We start from the raw sequence: 17500 nt of genomic DNA, 5'->3' as shown, positions 1-17500 counted from the left end.
TACTGCCACTCTAAGCTCTAAGGCATTATGGGATTGCCAGCCTATCATCACAGGACATATGATAGAGGGAAAACACAAAATTAAGGGAAATAAGATTTCTCTACTTCTAAACATGGCCTTGCCAGTTATCGGAACCATTACACCTTCTAAGGACTAAATAATGCACGCTTCACTTCAGGTGGTGATGGAATTGTGAGGGATAAGACAATATTACAAACTTATTACAAATGGAGTGAATGAGTTTGTTTTGAGGTTCATTGTGTATTGTGTAGCGGCGGGCCATAGTGCGACCACAGAGATAGCTGGCGGTATTGTGTATGAGAGAGAGAGAGAGAGAGAGAGAGAGAGAGAGAGAGAGAGAGAGAGAGAGAGAGAGAGAGAGAGAGAGAGAGAGAGAGAGATTGTCCTTGGGTAATCAGTCGTACACACTCCATTGGCCATCGCCGCGTCGTGAGTAATAACGATGACGCACACACACACACACACACACACACACACACACACACACACACACACACACACACACACACACACACACACAGTGCGATAAGATAGGCCCTGTACATATGCATGCTGTTAAGGGAAGTTAATGGTATACAAACTTGACCTATAAGCAAACAGTACTACACAAACTTTTAGGAAAGGATTCCCATTCTTGCAACACACACACACACACACACACACACACACACACACACACACACACACACACACACACACACACTCTCTCTCTCTCTCTCTCTCTCTCTCTCTCTCTCTCTCTCTCTCTCTCTCTCGTAACTGCGAAAGATTTCGTTACTACCTTACCACCAATGATGTATTCTTATGAAGCAACGTTTGGAGAGAGAGAGAGAGAGAGAGAGAGAGAGAGAGAGAGAGAGAGAGAGAGAGAGAGAGAGAGAGAGAATGTGACTCAACCCAGTCAACGTCCACCTCGCCCGCAAGATTGAAGCAAAAAATCAACACGTATCTCTCTCTTCTTTCGCCACATAATAAGAATTACTAGTTTTTATAACAACAGTCCCTTTGTGTTTACCTCTTCGTCATTTGATTCAGGTGTGGAAGGAAATGAGTGGACTGGTGCACTGGCAACTGACGGGCCAGGGTGAATCACCGTGACCTCAAGACACGTGTAGGAAGTCCGGGGTTATTCATATGTATGTGTGTGTGTGTGTGTGTGTGTGTGTGTGTGTGTGTGTGTGTGTAGTCAAATATCTTTTCGCTGTTCAAGTGGTGTGAGTCGAGAATATTTTTAGTCATGACTACCACGTTGGGCGATAAGAAAAACAAGCGAGGCGAAGGTTTTGAGTGTCTTCCAGGAACGATTTACTGTACTTCTCACGCCACGCACTAGCAAGATAATTGGCCAGGTTATCGAATGGGAATCTTCTTCCCTCTTCACTCACATGTTGTAAGGAACACTCAATGCTGCTAGTTACTGAATAATTAAGTGCTATAATTTTCTTCATGACACCGTTCTTCAGGAAATAGGTTGTTATAGTATAGGGCTATAGGTTAAATGTTTTCTGGTAGTGTGTGTGTGTGTGTGTGTGTGTGTGTGTGTGTGTGTTAATATGGGAAAAAAGTAGTGAGAAAAAGTGATTCATAATGATTCGACATTTTTTTTTTAATTAGAGAGGGAACACAGTACCTTCCGTTTCCACAGGACAAGACTAATGTCCTGTGACACAACACCTTCCTGAATTGTCAGGTGTGTTAGTTTGGAATGTAGGGAACCCTTTGTTCCATAAAGGTAGTGCAGTTTTCTATACTAATGAGAGAGAGAGAGAGAGAGAGAGAGAGAGAGAGAGAGAGAGAGAGAGAGAGAGAGAGAGAGAGTGTGTGTGTGTGTGTGTGTGTGTGTTCATCCCATCCTTGGTCAAAACCACGCCTTCGTACGTGGAATGTAAATGTTACGGATGTGTGAAATTATGTCAAACGTGTTATTGTGTGGACGACCCAAGTGTTTCCGAATGAACACACGTGTGACGTTTCAAAGTGTACATAATGGTCATATTAGCTGTTACATCAGCGACAAACTGTGGGATACTTTTTTTCGATAATCAGTTATTATACACATATTTCACACACTTAAATGTGGGAGGATTTCCTACCGTTCTCTATTGATTCTCAACCTTCAAACAACAAATTATTAATGAAATAGTGTTCAGATTTTTTACATATATACGTACAATAACTACTGTAGGAATACTGCCAGTAAAGATATATATAAATATCGTACCAAAACTGTAAAATATACTGAAAAATGCTTGAGAGAATTATCAGTACATAAATCACGAAAATATTTTTTCGTTTTAATAAGATAATAATAAGTGGTGCTTAGGGAGTAGGTCCATATCAAATAGCTAACTCCTTGAGGAACTTTGTGCGTAGAAATTCGTATTAGTCGTTGAGAAACTCACAATGGTTTTTGTACCATGCAGACTGTGAGTGAAAAGAAACTGTGAGTGAAAAGAAAATGATTTACTTAATAATGTAATCTGAAGTCGTTTATCTTAATCTAGGTATGTGTTTCCTATTGAAATACATGATACTTCGTAAGTATGGAAATCTCACTATTAATACATCAGAAATCTGTTCTCAGAAGTTGCTTCTATTACATGACAATGTCGAAACAACAAACGTGCTTCTTGGATGAATGTACTACACTGGTTGTGGATAACGGGAATTAGAAACCACTGATATCTGCGAGGTTTGCAATCTTGCCGCAGCTTTGTCTTCCGCAATGCGTGACGTGAAAGTGTAACACGTCAATAATCTGGGTGGCAGGTGACCCTCCCTCATTGTCTTGCCTTCCCCAGCTGTCGGACGTCCTGCTCTATACCAGCTTCGCCAGTAGCAGCCCCGGCGGCGCCCTCAGACTCAACTATGAGCTGCCGCTGGAGGGCATGAGAGTGGAGACGCCGCGGGCCGAGGATTTCAAGAATGAGTTCAGCGTCATCTCCACGTCACGTTCCTTCACGCTTCAGGCAAGGTGAGAGCGGCAGCCAGCCACGCACCGAGCACCGCACGCACCACCGAAACGTCGCGTGAGCATGAGCCATAGTGATGAAACTTTTTTATTCACCTTAGGGAGATTTTCCACGCGCCGGCAGCTTCCTCCGTGTCCGTGTGAGCCTACTAAGGTGGAAGTTCACAGTTCACTACGTGTGTCCAATTCGTGTTTTTCAATACAGATTTTTCCATTTCGTGTGTACCTCCTAGTTACTGAACGTGGTGTGAGCGGGTCTGCATACACAAGTTAATAGTTCTACTAGTTTTCACTATTTTCTTCTATGTATATTGTGAGTTTCATGCCTAGTTACTGAACGTGATATGAGCGGGTGTCGATTCATCAGTTTTTTTTTTTATTGCAAAATTAATCTATTTTGCAATTTTCTCTCGTAGTTATCATACGTAAGAGCAAGCGGGTTTCGATCCAACGATAAGACGGTTTAAAGAGAAGATTGGGGTTTCAACAGACCACCTCATACGCAGTTATTCTTATTACATGATTCACCTTTTCCGCGGAGGCACCAAGAAGAGGGCGGGGATCGCGTGACGGGAGCGAGCTGGGCGTAATGCATGCCACTGAGAGGGAGGGGTATACACGCCACCTCCTTCTGATGCACGTTATGTAGGATTTTGATTATCAGGCCGTCGGTTATCAGTTCATTCCCTGAAATATCCCTGAACAATGTCATAACCACAGAGATTACCATAACACGTCACCCTTCTCTCCCCTCTCTGTTGTTAACAAAATCTGGGAGTCGTGTTTATCAGGGAATACCTTGAAATACCCAACAACAATGCAGTGACCACAGGCATGAGGGTCACAGCAGCCTCCTCTCCCCTCCCTGCTGCAAATAAAATCTGGGAACGCCCCTCTAGCGTGACGTGACTCAGTGCGACATCCCCTTCCCGCTCTCACTCCCTCCAGTTATCATGCTTTTCTTCTCCCCTCCCTCCATGCAGCTCAGCGGAGGAGCGCGACGAGTGGCTGAGGGCGCTGAGGGAAGCCATCGCCGATAATGCCTCCCGCCGGTCCACCTTCCAACAAGTCCTCCTCCAGGAGAGGCTGCCCTCGTCCTCCTTCACTCTCGGCAAGCAGGTAACGCATCCCACTCGCGTACAACACTAGCATATCTCCTTTCTTGAAAATATTAATATAATTATACATAATTAACCAAAATTGATTATATAAATTAATAAACATTAAATAAAAAAAAAACATAACGAAACAATAAAAATAATAAAATTATATGAAATATATAAAAACGAGAAATGAATTCCCTTTTTTGTATACATTCGTTTTGAAAAACTGGTATTCAGCTTTCTCTGGCCTTCGTCCATGAATAAAAAAAAAATCCTATTAGAATGTTCAGTATAATAGACAATGTCAATATGAACGTGTTGAACCTTGATACATTTTCTCATACACAGTTTTGTGTTAGCGCCATGTACTGCCTTGGATTTTGTCCTTCCATTAATAAATTTTGTGAAACTCATAAGGTACTTAGCTTCAATCAGTCAGCTAATCAATCAGCAACTGGATGCCATACTTCACGCAAAAAAAATAAAATAAATAAATAAATAAATAAACAAAAAAATAATAATAATAATAAATAGATAAATAAATAAATAAAAATAAATAAATAAATAAATAAATAAAATAAATAAATAGAATGAAAAATAAATAAATCAAATAAAAATAAAATAAATAAATAAATAAAAATAATAATAAATAATAAAATAAAATGACAAATAAAAAATAAATAAAAGCAAAGGAGGAAGTAAAAAAAAAATGTTGTATTCCCTTTCCATCTTCATTTCTAGCCTCAGAAAGCAATAATTAACAATCCCACAATAAAGCCTTGAGATTTGAAACACTGAGAAACTGATTCACAGCATAAGTTGTGAGAGGAATCACCTGGAGATATGATCTCTGCACAGGACACTCAACATGCATTACATTTAACCACTTACACTTTAATGGCTACTGTGGTCCATATAGAATTTAATCAAGCCTGACAATCCTGCTACTACCAAGGCATCTAGACATCACAACACCAAGCACTGCCTCACCTGATCCTCTTCCTCTGCAGGCCCCAGTGTGGATCCCTGACTACAGGGTAACCATGTGCCAGCACTGCACGGCCACATTCACCCTCACCTTCAGGCGGCACCACTGTCGCGCCTGTGGGAAGGTACGTGTGTGCCCTCACCTTATAGCTAAAATTGTTGCTTTTTTCACTTACATTTCAGAGAGAGAGAGAGAGAGAGAGAGAGAGAGAGAGAGAGAGAGAGAGAGAGGAGAGAGAGAGAGAGAGAGAGAGAGAGAGAGAGAGAGAGAGAGAGAGAGAGAGAGAGAGAGAGAGAGAGAGAGAGAGAGAGAGAACTAAATCTACATATGTTACTTCAGGTGGTGTGTGATCCCTGCTCATCCAACCGAGCACCTCTGCTGTACAAGAAGAACAAGGTGGAGAGGGTGTGTGATCCTTGCTTTGAGGTACTGCAGCAGGACTTTGAGGAAAAGTCCAAGGGTCTTAAGGAAAATGGGCAGCATCAGCACCAACAGGAGGATAGACAAAAGGGGAAAGAGCCAGACAATCTGAAGGCTCAATTTCGGCGAGGCATGCGAGAGTCCAAGTCAAACAGGATCCGTAACAAGAGAAAGGTTCCAGAAAGACTGATGGAGGTGAGCATGAGAGATGTAATGGGGGGACAGGTGCCTTTTGCTTATTACTTCTTGATTTCCTATTCACACTGTGTCAAGAGTGCAGTGCCTTATTGTCATTTATGGCAAGAAGGCTGGGGCATGTACTCAGCATTGTGAGGTGGATGTCCAGTGTTGTAGCATGAGATGGTGCAGTGAGGGAGGAGATGAAAGGCAAGAGTTGACTGCATTAGTGAGAGCAAGAAAATGTACTGGTTTAGTGGTATGGAAAAGAAAGGCCTTTGACACTAACACTGACTGCTTAAAAACAAGCCAAAAATACTACTTAATTTAAACCCTGTGCTTTTCATTTCATATAGTTATCAGGAAGGATATGGAGGCATAATTATGTGAAAAATTATATAAGCATGTCCCTAAAAATCTGAACCAGTATTACTTGAGGATGCACAAAAATAATTTTTCATTATAAAAGATATACTGAAAATACTCTAGAATTCAAATAAGCAAACCCCTTACACTCATAAAATTCTTGAGTTTAAACAACTATAATGTGGCATTCAAATATAAATTCTAATTACTATTGGTTAACTTGAATTCACATATGATATTAAATAATACTGCTGTAACACATTACATGCTAATTTGTAATGCCCACCAAATACATACCAAAAATTAGTTATGTAGGTATACTGTGCACGTTGGTACTTGAATTAATGTAAGGGATAATTTTTAATGGAACAATCACTTTATAATACCTTGATTTGACCTGTAATGTGATACCACAACTGTTATCTTTAAAAAAAAAAACTTGTAGTGAATTGTTGTTATGAGCGAGGTTCACATCTATTCTAAAGGCATTACCACAAATAAGTTTAATGAGAGTAGGTACTTAATTAACCTTCTTCTGTACAGGTGTGTGCTAACGACATCTCTTCCCAAATGAGCGGATACCTGCTGATGATGGTGCGGCGGTCCTGGCGGCGGGGCTGGTTTGTGCTCAAGGACCGTGTGCTGTATGAGTACCGTGCACCACAGGATGTTTGTGCCCTTTACAGCCTCCCAGTACTTGGCTACCAGGTGGAAGCCATCAACAAGGTAAAGATGCTGTAATGTTGCCACATATAGCACTGCAATTCCTGTTTTCCTGTAGGGGTACTGGAGTATAAAGTCTGGACCTTGAGAAAACATTTTGACAATTTATTTGATAGTAGTGTGGGATGTATTGAAAGTGTATGGTGTGGAGTGGTGGGTTGCTGAATGGTATTAAAACTTTTTATAGGCATACAAGTGGAGTTTTGGAATACAGGAGGATGTGAGGCAGGGTGTGTGATACCCCTGTGGCTCTTATTATGAGCGAAGCAAAATTTACTATGGATGTTTTCTTTATTTTGAGTGGCCTGGCCCAACCTGGCCCAACTGTAATGCTATTCAAACACTAATATCTCCCGAACTACGTGACCGAGCATAATGAAATTACCACTGTATGATAGCATAACTCTCATTTTTATATGATATAGCTTTCATCTCTTCTATTGGGTGAAGTCAATGGGTTACTTGCAAAAAGTAGAAGGGTGTCAAAAATGGGATTTCTCAGAAACTACCCAACCAATTTTAATGAAACTATAAAGAGATGTCATGTTGTTATAATTCTAATAAATTCTTTGTCAACTTTCAAGTAGCAGTGTGCATGCGTAAAGCCAAAATTCCAACTTTTAACTAATTAACTGATCAAGCTTAAATTTTATTGTCAATAAGAGTAATAGAAGTTATAATAAAAAAAAGCATGCCAAATTTACACCACTGCTGCCCATGCGCAAAATACAGTATAGAACTTTTTGTAAAGTGACTGTCAGTTTTCTGCAGTTTTCACCAACTTTCTTTTGTCTCAATGAGAGTGGATACATACCATTGAACACAGAATGAAATTTCCTATCCAGCAGTATACAGCACAACCACTGGGCTCTTGCTAAGTTTTGAGCTAAAGTGATTTGAATATTAGGCAAGTGTGTGGTGTGCACGATGCCTGAAATTCCTCCCAACTTTTTCAACTAATGAACTGATAAGGCTCCAATTTTGGAGGTAATAAGATTAATGCAAGTTATAATGAAAAAGCATGTCAAATTTGTAACACTATTGCACATGTGCAAAATACATAATAAAACTTTTAATAAACCAATTGTCAATTTTCTGCAATTTTCACCAATTTTTTTTTGTCTCAGCAAGAGTGAACACATACCACTGAACAGGATAAAATTTCTTATCCAGTGGTATACAGCACAACCACTGGGCTCTTGCAAAGTGTTGAGCTAGATTGATTTGAATATTAGGCAGGTGTGCAATGTGCAGGGTGCTTCCACTGTTGCATTAATAACAGCTTCACTCATCAATCGCCTTCCAGGTATTTTACTGGTACATTACCTATGTACTTGTATGGATGGTGCAGTGTGAAAGACAAATGCAAAGGTTGCTGATGATGAAATGAAAATGTGTGGAAATCTTGGCTGACGGTTATTTATAATTATGTTTGCAGTTGATTGTTATGACTGCAGAAAACAGGTGACCAACAAAAGCTAGTGAACTTGTTTGCTATTGCGTGCAAAAGGCAGAAGTTGAAGATGAATGTGAAAAAAAGTGAGGTAGTGGTTTGAAATTTATAAAAGTGATGCAATTGCTCCTGATTGCCTGTATAAAACAAGAGCTGAATGACCACAGGAATATAAAATTAATATATATATATATATATATATATATATATATATATATATATATATATATATATATATATATATATATATATATATGGAACACTTTCAGTATCTTAGTTCTATCCAGAACAAGTGTGGAAGCACGTAAAATGAGATGAGAGAAAAACCTGTGGAAGGAAGGGGAGTGATTGTATCTCAAGAATGCATGACAGAAGGAAGGAAAGTAACTATTTAAGAGAAAAAAAGAATTGTGTAATTAAATAAAAGTGCTGCTTATCACATATATAAGTAAGATAGTGTGGAGTGGACATGTCATACATCCAATTGGTTGAAATTAATGACTTTAGCAGTACCTTTGGTGTGACAAGAATGGGTGGTGCAATTAATGAAACTGTATACAACAGATTTAGTATGTTAAGTATTATGTTAACTATGGAGTTGTTTGCCCACAAGGAAAGGCAGAAGGTGAAAAAAAAACTAAAAAGAATATGTGGATGCAATAAGTGCAAGAGGATGACCTGCAGTGAAACGTGAGGACAAAGTGCTGTAGTGCACGAGATGAGATTAAGTGGAGAACATTGGACCATGGAAGGAGGCAATGCAAGTACAGGAATAAATGTTAACTTCTTTGTCATGGCCATCTCCTGGGGTAGTTCTTAGAAGCAAGCATTAGATATAGATAGATAGATAGATATAGATATTCTCTTTTCTTTTTCAACAGGACCGGGAGGTGACTGAGGATGTAGATGACTGCCTTGCCTTCCAGCTCACCCATCTTAACCAGTCACCACTTGTCTTCCAAGCTGACTCTCCACATCTAGCTGAGAAGTAAGACCATCTGTGATTTACTATTATCCATATGTAATGTATCTCACATAATCCACTATGTATCTTAATAGAAATAAACTAGAAATTATAATTGTCAATATATTTTTGGTTCAGTGGTGTGTAACACTAACACCATTTATTTCTTTAGGTGGATTCAAGCCATGAAAGAAGCAGTAGTGCTGAACTGAACAGATGGAATGACTTGGAGTTGAAGGTCTGAGGGCAGCTGCTCCCCTTTGGTGTTCGTACTTCTACTTTGTACCTAAGGCAACAGTCAGGCAGCTGCTACAACCCTATGGGTGATCTGATGCAACTCAGAGCAATGGTCATGTGTGGTGGTGAGGTGACATCCACTCTGTGCCACTCAAGAGGAACCAAAGGAACAAGATCTGCACTTAGGATTGCTTAGTGGAATGATCTGAATGACTATGTAAATATACTCAAGGAGGAAGAATGGCTATGTCATCTGTCCTAACAAACTTAGATGTTTTAAGCAGTTTAAACAATGTTTCAACTTTTTGGTAATAGATACATCTGAAATCTCTGAAACATTGAGTGAAACAGAGAAATGAGTCACAAATTTTCATTGTCTCAGGATATTGCAACAACGAATATCTCATTCTGTCTTGATATTTTAAATAGTACAGAAATATGTGAGCACTGAAGTTGCAGCTTTTCAGAAGTCATTGTTGTAAAGATGACCTTCATAGTTGACTGAAGAAAGTTGGTCTGAAAATGTTTTTTTTTGTTCAGAAACTCACTGAAACCTTGCCAATGATATCTTCTACGTCTTTCCAAGTCTGTGATGCATTGTACGTTCTCTGTAGCAATATTGTTGTTTAATAATTGTAACCAAGTTTAGGGTGATGAATTAAGATGGTGATGTAAATATTTGTATTATTATGATTATATAACGAGTTTATATGAGTACCCTACAGGATTGTTTTAAATAATATATAGTTAAGTTAATAATTCTTTTGTTGCAGTTGTTCCTAAGTTGGAATTGCTTTTATCCCAGCCAGTCTCCTGGCAATAAAATGGTGCCATTGTCATCTCTTTATTGTGCTCCTCACCTTTTTTTGTAACTTTTCAACTGTATATGTTTGCTTTCTGTAAGTTAAGAATGATAGCCAATTGTATTATAATATATATATATATATATATATATATATATATATATATATATATATATATATATATATATATATATATATATATATATATATATATATATATATATCAACATGAAAAAAGAAGCACTATTCTTACAATGACATCTCTAGTCTGCAATGGTGATGTGTACAGTAACTTCATACAAATAATGATGCAAGCATTTTATCCACATTTCCCTCAGATTGGTTTGGGTTTCTAACAATCCTACCTGCAATTCCATGTGTAAACATTTATACCTGCTTTAATAATATACTTAATTTTTGTCTTTTATATGTAGATTTCCACAGGTCAATAGCATGGATGTGGACTTGATACATTTTATTTATTTTTCATTGCCATTCTAGTGGCTTGAGAAGCATTAGGGTGGCTCCTCCTGTACTATGTCCCAGCTGTCTGATCTTGTCATATACTCAATAAATTTGTTCTCTAAAACTCCTTGTGGCAACTTCTTTCATCCCTCTATTCAACTTTATGATATGTTCTGTAATATAATGCAATGTTAATGGAGGAATGACTGTGTCGTGAGAGACTTCTCTTGAAGCTGCAGATTAAACATGACTCAATGAATGCTTGTTCACCTGCAGAAACCAAATAGCCAATTAGGAACTTTTTTTTTAAAGTTCCCTAATGACTTAGCACTAACAACATAGGTGCAGTTGGCCACATTCCTGTGAGGTCCACCCAGCATTGTCAAAACTGGTGAGATTATAACCACGAAACTCTAAGTAATGGGCTTTACTTGAAGAACTCATTTGAATGGAGGGAGAGGTTAGGGGAAGGGGGGGAGGCAGTTTTGCAGGAGATAAGAGAGGTTTGAGGAGAGTAGGGTACTGCCCTTTCCCTCCTTAGCCCTCCCTCCCACCAATGAATGCTTCAAGCAAAGCTCACTGCTTCTAGTGTTTCATGGTTACAGTCTCACCAACCTCGACAATGCTGGTGGACCTCCTGGGAATGTAGCCAACTGTACATTCCACTCTAGAGTGGTAGATGAATGGAATGGACTTGGTAATCAAGTTGCTGGTGCTGAATCATTAGGGAGCGTTCAAAGATTAGACAAATTTATGGATGGGTATGATATGTTGAAATAGGTATGTTTTTATACAGGGACTGCCACATGTAGGCCTGATGGCTTCTTGCAGCTTCCTTTATTTTCTTATGTTCTTGTGTTTTACACAGTTCACAAAGTATGTAATTATAATCTAAGTAAAATTCCTGATTGAAGTCAAACTTATATTTTCCCAAAGATCACACAATACATGAAATGAGATTACCATACAGGGCATGCTTACTGTTTACACCTACCAAGAACTGAGGCATGGGAATCTTGTGTTTAAAGCTTCACAGCTAATGTACTAAATCCATCCTGTCTATGATGGTTTTATCATTTCTAAAATCTTTGTCAGTCACAAATAAGCAGTCAAGATATATCTAATGCCAATGTATTCCACTCAAGATACATTTACATTTAACAGTAATGTCATTGCAAAGTTGCAATCCTTAATTGAAATGTAAAATAATATGCCAACATGATATTTCTTAAAACAAATGAGGTTTCTACTTGGATTTTTCATAATAGAGCGTCAATTCATATTTTCCCTAAATTTGTCCCATAACTTAAAGGAGTGTAAGATACATACTACTGTGCTGTTCTCTTGGTTAAAATTCTATTCCACTATGAACATAAAACAACCCAAGTTTTATTTGTTTGCACATCATTGTGTAATTCAATACGATAGTCTATCTAAATATCAGGTTGACATCCCTTACAAAGGGTAGTCAAGACCAGGTGTTTACGTGCATATGTATGTCCACATATCCACATTCACATTCATAATCACATACACAAGCATTTCCTCACATCTTAGCCTTAGGGCATCTCAGGGAAATGGGATTGATCCACTCTGATCACACAGAGTAAGGGTAATTTTTGCAGCTTAACTGGGTATCTTCGCATCAAGATAACAATGCACAACTGACCCTTGCACAGCTATGGGATGGTCAGTAGAATGATAAAATATGAACTTTACAATTTGTACACTACAAAACAAGGTATTCCATATTTCTACATCTTTCATACAGAGGATATCTACAAACTTTCCTTCTCACTCTTAGTTCAATACCTGATCCTTGCAACACCATAAAGACCTTAGCATGGCAAGTCTATTTTTACTCCTATTCAACCTTTCTTATTACATTATTTCTTTTTGCCTAAGCTTGCCAATACAAATTCATACCAGATCAGGTCAATCTGACTGGTTTATAACAATTTTGTATGCAATTTATCTATGTGTACATGATATCTATTACTACCAAAACTAGTTTGATCTTTTGGCATGGCACAATGAACATTGGAAATCTTATGATGAAAAATGCAATTTGTGTGTATGACTTGGAATGAATAAAGGCATAATATAACTAATACTGGTAAAGAACATAATATATATAGTTTTCCTTTTTAATGATGATCAGTTACATATTTACAACAGGCTTTGATCAGCAGCATTGCAATTGTGATGAAATACAGTAACAAATTGAGTTATGTTAAAAATTTTACAGTAAAACAACAGATGGGATAAAAGATGATATGTTTAAAATACAAAGATATCATTTTGAACTTTGGAGTTGTAGTAACAATGAATGAGTTGGGCAGCAAAGGATATTATCCTGCACCATTCCATACTACAAAGTCTAGTCTTTCTGTAATATCTTCACTTTTCACAATTCAAACTTCCTCCTCATGCAAGCAAAATGGATGTATATGAGGTGCATGAGGTGTATGGATGCAAGAGAGGAGCCCATCAGCAACCTGTGTGGGGGCTGAGGTGTGCGGGCCAGCACCAATAATACCAGGCGGCCAGTGGCAAGGCCTCCAAACAGAGTGGTCAGCAGGAAGAACACTGTGTGGCTCTCCTCCTGGTGCAGCAACTCAGCTCCAAGGAGCACCAGGCAATGGCCTGTCAAGCTGTATCCAGCCAATGAGGCAAGCTGGGGCAGACTCAAGGTGGTCCCAAAACAGTGGCCCAACAAGAATGCCAGCAAGGAAAATCCCAGCCAGTAACCCAGACTTAGCTTTGTTGTGGTTAGCAGCTCCCATGCCAGTGCCTGTCCTGGATTATGTAGGCCAAACAGAATAATGGTGGCAAGAGTGGTTACCACAAGCAAAGGTCCTCTGAGGTCAGAGTACACTTGCTGGTACTCTGGATAAACTAGTGGTGGCACCAGGGACAAGAGGATTCGCTGAGGCACACCACGAACCAAAATGACTCTCCTTAAAGATGACTGTGTGTTGGTAGGTGAGTGGGAAGCAGGACTGTGTTCTAACAATAGAGGATCTTGGTCAGAGTCTGTAGAGTCAACAGTCACTGCTGAATGGTTTCTGAGTGCCATGACTAAAGAAGATATCTCTTTAAGCAATGTAATGATGGCTGGACTTCACCTTAGCTAAGACAATAAGTCTACAGGAACTCACTGCACCAATCAGCCAGACACTGGTAACACTCAGATGCCTGATTGGAGTTAGCAGCTACCATGTCTGAAAGCCACTCCAAAAACAGCTCCCTGTTCTTCTTAAGTACCAGGAACTGACCCAAGACCACATAAGCTTTGTCAAATCCTCTGTTCTCCAACCGCTTGCCCAACACCTCTCCTATACCAGCTAACTCTGTGACGGGCTTGTCGCCCATTGGTTCTGCTACAAACAAGGTGTGCTTCTGTGATGTTGTTGTCATTATGGTGATTGTAGACTTATACCAACAGCAATCACTCAATGGGTACTAAACTAACCTCATTCTTTAAAACAAAAAAAAAAGACAAGTGAACTTGCTGATTATGTCCCATGTGTATTACACTGCTGTCCTGCAACACTAAATATCAAAACCCATCTCCTTCATGCACTTCTTGTGGTCCTCAATCTCCTTCTGGCAATTCTCGGCACCATTTTCCACAATGCAAGCATCCCGCACACGTTTGGTCTCTGGACAGGCACAGCATGCCTTGCATTTTGGCTTCTTTTCTCCTCCTTGGGTACTGTCCTTAGCGGAGGTTTCTCCAGGCATGATGTTATGAAGTGGGGAGAAAAGTATGGAAGCTGAAGCTGAGGATCTACAAGAATTCACTCAAACCAACAGGCTTACTTTTGTTGCTTCTGCTGATCCTGAATCTTCCTGAATCCTTCCTTGAGCTCCTGAGTGAAGGTTTGGCTAAACTGGTCCACCTTCTTCCTGGCCTCAGACTCTACTGCTTCCTTGATGGACTCTTTACCCTGCTGTAGAACGTATGCAGTAAGTTGTGCAGCCCGGCGAATGGGATAAGACTCGGACAGCTTTTCTATCAGTTGTGGGTTATTGATGAGTCGGTGCAGCAAGTAACGCAGCACCATTGCCAAATAGCACGTGCCTGAAAGCAGTAATTTATTACTGCTATAATCAGCACAACAAATCAAAGTGAAAAAAATAAAAGAAAATATTGATGCTTATGCTATGTTATGACCAAGATAATAAATGATTATAAACTGCACTTTGTGACAGTGAAAGTGGCATTTGCCTTTTAGTTTCCTAGAGATCAGCTTGTGCTGCACAACAGATTAGATTCACCTGAGCCTAGTGCAGTTATTAGCTACTGCTTTTGTCTTATTGTTTTTGTGCCTTACATATTCATAACATAATCATGGAGAGAGAGAGAGAGAGAGAGAGAGAGAGAGAGAGAGAGAGAGAGAGAGAGAGAGAGAGAGAGAGAGAGAGAGAGAGAGAGAGAGAGAGAGAGAGAGAGAGAGAGAGAGAGAGAGAGAGAGAGAGAGAGAGAGAGAGAGAGAGAGAGAGAGAGAGAGAGAGAGAGAGAGAGAGAGAGAGAGAGAGAGCAGCAAATTCTAAATACTAAGCAGCAAGAAAATTCAAGTAGTTGCACCATGTCAATTCCTCTAAAGTGGCACCTAGCTGGGATGCAACCAAGTAACAGCAAAATGAAAGTTGAGATGGGACACAAGGCTTCTTGTGTTGTATGACAAACATGTTTCACATTATTTCACCATTAAATCAATGTCATTCTAAGGTTCAGTTAAAAATTTAAAATCAGGTCCTTGTAATAAGAGAGAGAGAGAGAGAGAGAGAGAGAGAGAGAGAGAGAGAGAGAGAGAGAGAGAGAGAGAGAGAGAGAGAGAGAGAGAGAGAGAGAGAGAGAGAGAGAGAGAGAGAGAGAGAGAGAGAGAGAGAGAGAGAGAGAGAGAGAGAGAGAGAGAGAGAGAGAGAGAGAGCTACTGATGTTGACTACATAGAACAAAGATCCTTTCCCTCCAACTCATGCTCTTTTCAACATACCTATAAAAAACACCTGTGCATACAAAAGGTATAGTGCCTTTTAATGAAGCACAGCTAAAGATATAAGATCGGGTATCACTTTCAGTGGTTCCTTATTGACAGCATTCAAATGCATGAAATAACATAGCCGAGCCAGATGAGCACTGAAATACAGGAATGATGGATGGTGGAGTACACAAAAACTATGTTAATACAGGATAATGGAGACCATATAAAAGAAAGACTATAGGGTAAAGTAATCTTAATGGTCTGCTAAGACCTAAAGAAAATAGTCTAATGGAGTAAAATAATGAGGGAGTAAACGAGTTTCAAGAGAGATTGGAAATTAAAATTAGTGGTAGTGTTGTGCGATGGTGGTGAAATTTTAGTTAAGTATCATTTCAGTTTTTAATAATGTCAAAACTTTTTTCATTGCACATTGTCTGTGCTTCAAGTTTGATAAGCTGATACCACATGCCCTTCCTCCATGTGAAATAAAGAACAGCACAGCAGGCTTAACAGTATGAAAAAATAATGAAGTATGCAGTAACATCTGTAGCATTACTGCCTCTGTGTATGAGACAGCCATATTAGACTTCAGCTCCAGATTCACTTGCCTCTCACTCCCACCACATACATTTACACAACAGAAGGGTCTAAGATAAGCAAAGATGGGTGGCAATGCTAATAAAGAGCATGAGACACTTGAGTGTACTTTAAAACATGATGTAGTCTCAAGCTGTAGAGCAATGGTTCTTAACCTTTTTCAGTGCCTGTATCTCTTGATATCTCAGAAAATTTTCTCGTACCCTCCACCCAATATAAATACAACACAAACACATGAAAAGGATTAGTGATACAAACCTTGCTGAAAAATTATTAGATTTTTCAATTACTGAACAAAGGTACTTTTTTTTTTAATTTCAAATGAAGTGTCCAATTAGTTTTGCTTTCTCATGATAAATATACAGTACCATTGCACTAGCTATCATGTCTCGTACCCCCAGGTTTATGGTTTTGTACCCCTTGGGGTAAAGGTACCACAGGTTAGGAACCATTGCTTGTAGAGGCTTGCAGAGTTCTCTTTTTTGGATGGGGATAATGCTTTCCTCACTGACTGGCTGTGTTTATCATGGAGATAAGGCACAACTATACAATGACTGCTAACAAACTTAACTACAAACACAAGTACCATTAACATTGCGAGAATATTTTGTTGTGTATTTACCTAGTTGTGCTTTATGGGAAAAGAGCTATGCTCGTGCTGTCCCATCTCCATATCTTTTAATATCCAACTTAGTCTTGAATCCATGTATACTTTCTGCATTTACTATCTCCTCATCCAGACTGTTCCATACATCAATACTTCTATATGGGAAACTATACTTTTTGACGTCTCTTCTACAAGCACTCCTCTTCAGCCTCTTCCCATATTCTCTAGTGTCCTGTGTATCCTAAACCATTAAGTTGCTCCAGTCCACCTCCTCTACTCCCTCATATGCTTTATATATCGCAATCAAGTCTCCACTCTCTCCTCTTTTCCAACGTTGTGTGTGTGTGTTAGAGAGAGAGAGAGAGAGAGAGAGAGAGAGAGAGAGAGAGAGAGAGAGAGAGAGAGAGAGAGAGAGAGAGAGAGAGAGAGAGAGAGAGAGAGAGAGAGAGAGAGAGAGAGAGAGAGAGAGAGAGAGAGAGAGAGAGAGAGAGAGAGAGAGAGAGAGAGAGAGAGAGAGAGAGAGAGAGAGAGAGAGAGAGAGAGAGAGAATGTAGGAAATGTTGGGGTTTATTTTCTTTCTTCACGTGAATATCATGCTTTTTCCACACACATA

The 17500-nt window shown here is 39.3% G+C and overlaps 4 protein-coding genes across 5 annotated transcripts in view; 1 reads left to right on the top strand and 3 right to left on the bottom strand.

Annotated features, from left to right (window-relative positions):
- Positions 1-10818, top strand: part of LOC135112811 (FYVE, RhoGEF and PH domain-containing protein 6-like) — a 25874-nt gene extending 15056 nt beyond the window's left edge. The window contains exons 3-9 of the mRNA XM_064027643.1: positions 2823-2995; positions 3976-4111; positions 5106-5207; positions 5423-5698; positions 6590-6772; positions 9104-9210; positions 9359-10818. Coding sequence (XP_063883713.1) covers positions 2823-2995; positions 3976-4111; positions 5106-5207; positions 5423-5698; positions 6590-6772; positions 9104-9210; positions 9359-9398 — 1017 coding nt within the window. The 3' untranslated portion in view covers positions 9399-10818. The remainder of the gene's footprint in view (positions 1-2822; positions 2996-3975; positions 4112-5105; positions 5208-5422; positions 5699-6589; positions 6773-9103; positions 9211-9358) is intronic.
- A 781-nt stretch (positions 10819-11599) lies between these two features.
- Positions 11600-13770, bottom strand: LOC135112818 (protein YIPF3-like). The gene has a single exon (XM_064027653.1). The coding sequence runs from the start codon at positions 13768-13770 to the stop codon at positions 13099-13101; it is 672 nt and encodes a 223-aa protein (XP_063883723.1). The 3' UTR covers positions 11600-13098.
- Positions 11600-14111, bottom strand: LOC135112830 (barrier-to-autointegration factor-like). Its single transcript, XM_064027686.1, has one exon. The coding sequence runs from the start codon at positions 14109-14111 to the stop codon at positions 13839-13841; it is 273 nt and encodes a 90-aa protein (XP_063883756.1). The 3' UTR covers positions 11600-13838.
- Positions 11600-17500, bottom strand: part of LOC135112821 (mediator of RNA polymerase II transcription subunit 9-like) — a 13746-nt gene continuing 7845 nt past the window's right edge. Inside the window, exon 4 of one of the 2 annotated variants that reach the window (XM_064027666.1) lies at positions 11600-14778. The gene's annotated coding sequence lies outside the window, so the exon portion shown is untranslated. The remainder of the gene's footprint in view (positions 14779-17500) is intronic. The other variant, XM_064027676.1, reaches the window with a different exon arrangement.

This window comes from Scylla paramamosain, chromosome 2 (assembly GCF_035594125.1).
Source record: "Scylla paramamosain isolate STU-SP2022 chromosome 2, ASM3559412v1, whole genome shotgun sequence".
NCBI classification, from domain to species: domain Eukaryota; kingdom Metazoa; phylum Arthropoda; class Malacostraca; order Decapoda; family Portunidae; genus Scylla; species Scylla paramamosain.
The sequence above is the reverse complement of the archived record's forward strand: the minus strand, read 5'-3'. Positions and strand labels throughout refer to the sequence as shown.